The sequence below is a fragment of the Eretmochelys imbricata genome, chromosome 3, assembly GCF_965152235.1.
Source record: "Eretmochelys imbricata isolate rEreImb1 chromosome 3, rEreImb1.hap1, whole genome shotgun sequence".
Taxonomy (NCBI): domain Eukaryota; kingdom Metazoa; phylum Chordata; order Testudines; family Cheloniidae; genus Eretmochelys; species Eretmochelys imbricata.
In genome coordinates this window covers 21,946,167-21,954,687 of record NC_135574.1, presented here as the reverse complement: position 1 = coordinate 21,954,687, position 8,521 = coordinate 21,946,167, and the positions used below count along the sequence as shown (strand labels likewise).

Sequence of the window (8,521 nt, the reverse complement as noted above, 5' to 3'; positions counted from 1 at the left end):
TCAAGCTACAAAAAAATAAGAAAATGTATTTTCAGCACAAGGCACATTATTGACAGTGCTAATCTTTGGTGAGTATGAGAATTAGCAGATGATAAATTGGCCACAAGAGGGAGCCAATATTATTCCAAGAATGAAATGGAAACATGAATTACACAGAGAAAATCAATTCAAAATTATAGGTCAATGTGGAAAAGCACAAAACATGTCTCTCTCCCCACACATAACCCAGAGTTCACATAAAGGTCAGGGTACGTGCAGAGCATCCTGAAAATGTGAAATAATTTATGGGCGTCTTTTTATTTCGCATTGAAAGAAACACCTTCCCTTCTTTTCAAGCTCTGAGTACGGGGCTAGTCAGGAACTTTTCTCCATAACTTGAACGTCTACTAAAATGCGCTTTTTGTAGCTCATATAAAAATCACCATGTCTTCCAAAATCTCTAAACAAAATTTGTTTGTTATTTCACCCTAGGTTCCCCATGAAATATATAGAGACATTGGGCTGAAATTGAAAAACTTGCTCCTGCACAGTATCTTATTATTGCTACATACTATGTTGTTTTTTCTCTGTCATGTAAGCGTTAAGTGCGAAAGACATCAACATCATTTAGTTATATAATTGCATTACTGAAATTGCAAAGAAATCCTGGCCTAGTTGCAACTCAGTCACATTCATCTGACATACTATAAATTTCCTCTGCTATTTCAATTGGACATTGTCTAAAGTGTTGTAGGAGCTGGTAAAAAAAAAACAAAAACAAATGCATTACATTTATCCCAGACGCTGCTTTATTTTAGTGATAAGTAAAGTGCTCCATTAGTTTCTCTTGTTCTCGCCCTCACTGGGACACAATTCTGCCAAATGAAAAGGGCTGCATCTTGTATTTATGTAAACACATAGAATTAGAGTGCCACTGGGACAAAACACATTTTAAAAAAGACAAAACAAAAAGACTATTTGATTACCAGCTACTCTGGAAGAAACAGTTGTCTAAAAGGATTTATGGACTGCAGAGCTGGGCTCACGTTGTTGCTGGTTTGGCATTATACAGATTTTGAATGCTAGCAGTTTGAATTCATGATTTTTGTTTCAAATTTCAGTCTTGTCTATCTAATACATACTTCTATGGCCCCATTTCCATAGTATCTGAGCATCTCACAATCCTTTACTCATTTATTATCACAACACTCTGGGAGGGTGGAAAGTACTATGATCCTCCATACAGAGAGGCAAAGGGACTTTCCCCAAGACATAGGAAGCCTGTAGTGGAACAAGGAGTTGAACCTGGGCCTCCCAAGACTCACACCAGCATCCTATTCACTGGACCATCCTTCCTCTTGTTTAGCTCATAAGTCAAAGCTAAATCTCAAAACAAGACTGGTTAATTTTGTTTTAGTCTGTGCATTGCTTATGGGGTCCAGAGGCCTGATGTGTGGGCAACTGTTACACAGGTTTAGTTGTATAGCCAGACCGAAACCTGCTCTCGAAAAAGTGTGCTGAGCCAGAGATTTAGCTTTGCTCTGCCCTTGAAAGTTAGGTGCACATTGAAAAACCACATGCCTGACCGACACAGCTATACCAACCTAACCCTCAGTGCAGATGCAGCTATGTCGACACAGCTAAATTCACTCATGGAGGTGGTGTTCCTACACCAACAGAAAAAATCCCTCCGCAAGTTTGTACCAGCACAGTCTCTGCAGTGTAGACACAGCCTTAGGAAAAAATTGTTTCTAGTTTTGACAAAGCATTCAAATGAAGCTTTGCTGACCTCAACTCTAGAGTAAAGTTTGCACAGTTTTGGAAAAAATATTTGCTCAGCATCAATACTCTGACCATCTTTAAGAACGTATTTAACAGCCTGTGGCTAAAAAGGGGAGGATTATATTTCTAGTGTGAAATGTGGCAATAGCCTGAGAAATTAGCAAAAAAACTTGTTTCCTTTGTTCAGTTCCATAAGTGTGCTCAGTAAGAAGAGGCTGTGTGTGCAAAAAGCTAGCAGGCTGAAGGCCTGGGGTTAACCAGTAACTAACCTAGAAGATGCCAACGCTGAGGTCAAGGCAAGGACTGATTAATACAGAGGTAAATATTGACAGACACAAAGGTGAAGTCACTGTTACTTTAAGGCAAAATACCTAAAGATTTGGACTGAAAACAGATGCCAGTCTGTGTGTTGTTAAATATATTTACGTGAGAAACCAATTGACAATGTATGACCTTGGACAAGTCACGTGGGTCTACATATGCAAAAGTGGCCTCCAAATTTGGGTGTCCTTGTGTTTTGAAGGTTATAGGGGTGGTGGGCACTCAGCACCTTTGAAAATGAGGCCCCAAGTGTCTCAAGTGGGATGCCCAAAGACTGAAGAGCCCAAAAGTAGAGACCACTTTGGAAAATGTGTTCCTCAGCCTCTCAGCTCCCCAGTTCACCCCTACCCCCAAGCTGTAAAATGGGAATAACAATGCTTACCCACCCAAATAAATAAAGCTCTTTATGATGTAAAAAAAATAACTAAAAGCATTATGACCCTGATTCAGGAAAGCACTTAAGCATGTGATTTGAATTCAATAGGCACTTAAGCTGAAGAGCCCTCCAGGGGATCCTTTCCTATCTTAGGACCTATATCAGGTAAATATTATTTGAAAGGCAGGGGAGAAGCAGGGGAAGTAGAGGAGGAATTGAAGAGACTAGAAGAGAAAAGAGAAGGGACAAAATAAGTACAGAAAGAAGAGTCAAAACAGAGGAAAGAGCTATGGATGTGGATGACCTTGGGCAACTCACTTAATCTTGCTGTTGCTCAGTATCCCCATTTGCAAAATGGGGATACTATCTGCCTATCACAGAGAGACGGAATGTGGCTTAGTAAATCATGTTTAAAATGGCTTTGAGATCCTTGGAAGAAAAGTGCTTTAGAAATGTAAAGTATTATTCTTAAACCATCGGGATAATTGCACGTTGAAGTAGAGGGGATTTTACCACTGCTAGTAGAAAGTGATGTAGCACAGATGCAGCATGTCCCATGCTATCCAGAAATGGGTGTCAGCCCCCAAATACTTTGTAACTCACTTTACACTGTAAGATCTTTTCCAAGCACTTCAGTTAATTTTCTCATTAATAGGGTTGAACTTTTTGTTGTTGTTATAAATTCCATGCCTTGGTCTTTCAAGTAAATCAGCCCACTGGTCATTTGAATATTTTTTCATGTGGTGGACAGGGTGATAACAATTACTAGTTTGTTCAATTACTTCAGTTTAACTCTCAGTGTTGGAACCAGCAATAAGAATGTAAGAAAGAGAAGACCAATAACAGGATAAGGTGTGGCACCAAGAACTCTGAGAAACCTAAATAATAAAAAGAAAAGGAGTACTTGTGGCACCTTAGAGACTAACCAATTTATTTGAGCATAAGCATCCGATGAAGTGAGCTGTAACTCACGAAAGCTCATGCTCAAATAAATTGGTTAGTCTCTAAGGTGCCACAAGTACTCCTTTTCTTTTTGCGAATACAGACTACCACGGCTGTTACTCTGAAACCTAAATAATAAATGAATTAAAAACTGGATCCAGGGGCCAACAAACTGCATCCACAGACAAACCTGCTGGGGACTACACCCATCCAGAGACAGATTGAAGAAATAGTCAGGGGATGAATAGCTGGCTCCTGCTAAAGATCAGTTGGTGCATGTACTGGAAGAACAGAGTGGAAGCCAAATTATTAGCACCTACCTCACTTCAAGAAGGACCACTAGTAGCAACTACAGGGAGGAAGGGGACTCTACTCATAGCCATGGTGGTACAACAACCGATGCCTAATCTACACTCGGACCTTAGTGCTACAGCCAGCAGAACGCTTATCAGTATGGAAGAATGGGTAAGAAAATGTTTAATGCAGCTGGAACTTAATTATCTTTCTTTTGGATTTGCTATTCTGTTAAAATATCAGGATGAAGATTTTGGTTACTCTGATTTTGTTTCCTCCAGTGGGACAATAACCAAGATGCTTCAATGATGGAACTGACATTGAGAAAGATACCAAAGGATATTGTCCTTCTGTACGATGAGCTAGACTCAATAAATTAGTTCCTTGTCCCTTGATACCAGGATCCTAAGATTATTCACGCCAGGATTGTTTTTTTTTATCCACCTTCTGATCTGTAGAGTATGTCTTTAATAAATGCTAGTCATGTTATTTACCAGCCATCTTTGCATCTATAGCCAGAATTCAAATCTTTTTTCCAGTACAGCCAGCAATGCTCTTAATATCCGTCCTTGAAATAAAGGAGGTGTGTATTAATGTGTCCAAGTTCAATTACATCTCATTCTGGCTTCTGGAGACTCACCACTGCTGCTGGTGGGATGTCCCCATCTCACCCTAGGTAGAAAATTTCTTTCAACTGTTGGCCGCATCGCTGGCATTCTTTTTACTTCATTGCTTCTGTCCACAAGTGCTAGAGAAGGAGAAAAATATGTAAGAGGTCTCCAAAAAAGTAAGGATGTTGAGGATTAGATGTCATTGAAGCTCTATTTCAGTAGAGCTCTCGGACCTCTCTTATCCTGTACCTATCAGGTTCTAATTGAATGCATGCTAAAGGTAAGAATCCTGTTAAAGACCAGATTGTATGTGGAAAGGGTGGGGGCCACCGTCACAGTAGCCTACATTCCATCTCCAGACCTGTGGCATGGGGAATCTAAACATGGAAAAGGCTGGGATTTGGTGTGCTATGTGCATTGTCCTCGCAGGAAAGCAGTGGGTAATCAACAATCCAGTTAATATAGCCTGTGATTGTATGAACTTTTGCATGGAGCCTTTTTGCCCTAAGTATATGCTCCATGTGAGTATGTGTAAGGAAGCTGCAGGGGAACTAGCCTAGCCTAGCCAGCACAGGGCCTTGCCACTAAAGCTGTGCTAACAGGGAGCTGCACTGAAAGCCATGAGATCGAGGAGGTAATGCAGAATCACCATACTTCTGTGGAGAATTACGGCTTTGGCCTCACTTTCATCTCTCAAGATCTGTGCAAATCTCAGTTCATCTGTGGGTTCTTGTAGCGGGGCGGTCACCCTGCCCTGGGTTTGAAGGAGTTCGAAGGGCTATCCCGGGGAGCTAACCATGAGCAGGCTTGAGACAGCCAATCAGGGCCCGGCTGGGCCAGTATAAGAAGGGCTAAGGGAGGAGTTGGGTCAGTCTCACTCCAGCCTTAGAGTGGGAAGGACCTAGCTGCCTGGGAGCACAGGGTACCGGAAATAGAGCGGTGCTGGGGAAGGGCAAGAGGAGCTGGGGAACTCCAGCCTGGCAACTCCCCAGGCTGCAGGCCTTGTTAAAGGCCTAAAGGGGTAGTGGGGCTGCAGAGGTGCAGCCCAGGGATAGGCAGAAGCAGCTGGTCCAACCCCCTTGCCAGTGATGAGTGGCCATTACAGACTGTAGTTTGCCTCAGAGAATGGGGGCTAGATGATGACTGGCAGTAGCCACTGAGGGAAGGTGGGCTTAGAGGGTTGGGGGTTCCCCTGGGAGAGGAGACCCAGAGCATGGGGACTGCCATGGGGCAGAAACCCAAGGAAAAGCGGCACCAGGGTCCGAGAGGGACATGGGGGCCTGAGGCAGAAGAGTCACCGGCCAGCAGGGGGCGCTCCAGGGCTGGAAAAGAGCTAATTCCTGGATGACCAGCAGGAGGTGCTGCGCCAGTGAGTGCTCGATCTGCTACAGTTCTGGAGTTTGTATCCATGCCTCATTTCTGCGGGGGTGGGAGGAGGCAAATCCCACTCACGCCCCAGCAGAATGACCCAGTAGAGATTCTTCAAGAGAAATGTTGCATGTTTCTCTCCTCTATCCAGCTTTTTCCCCAGAGGAGGGACAATCTGGCCCCATGAAAGCATTCATGCAATACTCATAAAGCTCCCACATGCCATCTAACTTCTCAATAAGTTATCTATGTACTTATATGTTTTTTAAAAAATAACTTTTGCTCTTCTTACAACAATCTGAAGAACACCCGATGCTTTCTTCTCTTCTTTCCATCTCGTATTGCAGCTTGACCAATAATCTGTAAGACTCTCTCAATGCCATCTTTCGTCTTTGCAGAGCACTCCAAATAGGCATATGCCCCAATGCTAGCAGCCAAGGCCTTTCCTTCTGTTGTCTTTATTGGCTCTTGTTCCAATTTAGCAAGTCTTTCCAGCACACCCTCATCGTTCCTCAGTTCTTTCTTGGTAGCCACCAGAACAATGGGAGCTGTGGGGCAGAACAGTCTGACCTCTGGAATCCAAATGTCAAGGATGTTCTGCAGTGAATTTGGCCTGTCCACTGAGAAGCACATTAAAATGACATTTGTGCCTTTATAGAACAACGAACGGAAGTGCTGATAATTACCTTGGCGCTGCCCTGGTACATCAAAGAGCATCAGCTTCATCGACTTCCCATCAACCTCGGTGTCATTGACATAGGTTTCAAACACTGTTGGCTCATAGCATTTGGGAAACTCTTCCTTGCAGAAGGCAAGCAGGAGGCATGTCTTGCCACAGGCAACATCTCCAACGACAGTTAGTTTTTTCCAAACAGCAGCCATCTTCTGAAAAATAGGATGTGGAGCAAAATGAACCCCTTCAGCTTTAAGCTTCCAGTGCTTTGTAAATACTCTTTGAGGAGAGAGGGAGAGGAGAGGCAGCAAATCACACTAGATTTGATTCTGTCCCTTTGTATTATTCCCTTTTGCCCATATGTATGATTTCTTGATCTTTGTGTTATTTATCTGTGATAAGAACATAAAAACTGCCATACTGGGTCAGACCAAAGGTCCATCTAGCTCAGTATCCTGTCTACCGACAGTTGCCAATGCCAGGTGTCCCAGAGGGAATGAACGGAACAGGTAATCATCAAGTGATCCATGCCCTGTCACCCATTCCCAGCTTCCGGCAAACATAGGCTAGGGACACCATCCCTGCCCATCCTGGCTAATAGCCATTGATGGACCTATCCTTTATGAACTTATCTAGTTCTTTTTTGGAACCCTGTTATAGTCTTGGCCTTCACAACATCCTCTGGCAAAGAGTTCCACAGAGTGACTATGCATTGTGTGAAAAAATATTTCCTTTTGTTTGTTTTAAACTTGCTGCCTATTAAATTCATTTGGTGACCCCTAGTTCTTGTGTTATGAGAAGCAGTAAATAAAACTTCCTTATTTACTTTCTCCACGCCAGTCATGATTTTATAGCCCTCAATCATATCCCCCCTTCGTCGTCTCTTTTCCAAACTGAAAAGTTCCAGTCTTATTAATCTCTCCTCATATGGCAGCTGTTCCATACCCCTAATCATTTTTGTTGCCCTTTTCTGAACCTTTTCCAATTCCAATATATCTTTTTTGAGATGGGGCAACGACATCTGCACACAGCATTCAAGATGTGGGTGTACCATGGATTTATACGGTGGCAATATATTGTCTGTCTTATTCTCTATCCCTTTCTTAATGATTCCCAACATTCTGTTCGCTTTTTTGACTGCCGCTGCACATTGAGTGGATGTTTTCAGAGAACTATCCACAATAACTCCAAGATCTCTTTCTTGAGTGGTAACAGCTACTTTAGACCCTGTCATTTTATATGTCCTCTCAAGTCCCTCATGATTAGCATCGTCAACAATTTTCACTGACGATGCTATTTACTCTCTCTTCTAGATCACAGAATGAAGATGTCAAATAAGACTGGACCTAAGACAGAACCCGGCAGTGCCCCATTAGATAACTCATCCACCAACAGTGTAATTTTTATCACCAAAAAACCCCAAGCTTGGCTGGCACCATCTATCCTTTATAAACCCAGGTTGCATATTGCCCAGGGGTCTGTTATCATGTAGAAGCTAAGAGAGCCGACCTCCCCTCCTTTTCATACATGTACCATTATTTTATTACTAGGAATAGGAGTTAGACTTACAGGTAGTAACTTCCAGGATCACTTTTCTTCCCTTTCTTGAAGATCAGCAAGGCATTTGTTTTTCTCTATTCTTTTCTCCCCAGTTTTCTTTGGAACACTAATTCACCTATGAAGACAGTTCTCCACCACTCTTGCAGGACACTCATGATAAGCACTCTTTTTAAATAAATGTTTCTGTTTCTTAATTTAGCCAGCCAATCAGCAAAGAGGAATGAATGAGATCATTGCTTTTAAAAGCAATCTACTTTACTTGTAATGATGTAAGGAGGATGAAAACATCAATTACGCAATCCTGTAGAGGTTTACAACATCAATTACACAATGCATATAGAAGTTGCTTCATGTATTCCTCATTTCTATTGTACAAGACTGCTGCTCAAAATTCCCTCCCTGAGTAAATTATCGGTGTAGTACTAAGAGTTCCAATTAATTTAGTCCATGAGACTGATGCTCTTTAGTAAGCTATGTAGCTAGCAGAGCATGGGGGACAGTATCAGATCAAACTTCCTCATGCCATCACACCAATATACCTTTGGTCTGGAGAGACAACTTAGAGAAGTGAGGTTAACCCAGTCTCCGTGACCCAGTCAATCTAGAGAGGAAGGA

At 42.4% G+C, this 8,521-nt stretch overlaps 1 protein-coding gene across 1 annotated transcript; it reads right to left on the bottom strand.

Annotated features, from left to right (window-relative positions):
- Positions 1 to 3,754: 3,754 nt before the first annotated feature.
- On the bottom strand, positions 3,755 to 8,019 carry LOC144261964 (ras-like GTP-binding protein rhoA). The gene is made up of 3 exons (XM_077811542.1): positions 7,916 to 8,019; positions 5,966 to 6,558; positions 3,755 to 4,442 (listed from the first exon to the last, which is right to left on the bottom strand). Exons 2-3 carry the CDS (start codon positions 6,553 to 6,555, stop codon positions 4,421 to 4,423), a joined length of 612 nt encoding a protein of 203 aa, XP_077667668.1. The 5' UTR covers positions 6,556 to 6,558; positions 7,916 to 8,019; the 3' UTR covers positions 3,755 to 4,420.
- Between the last annotated feature and the right edge of the window lie 502 nt (positions 8,020 to 8,521).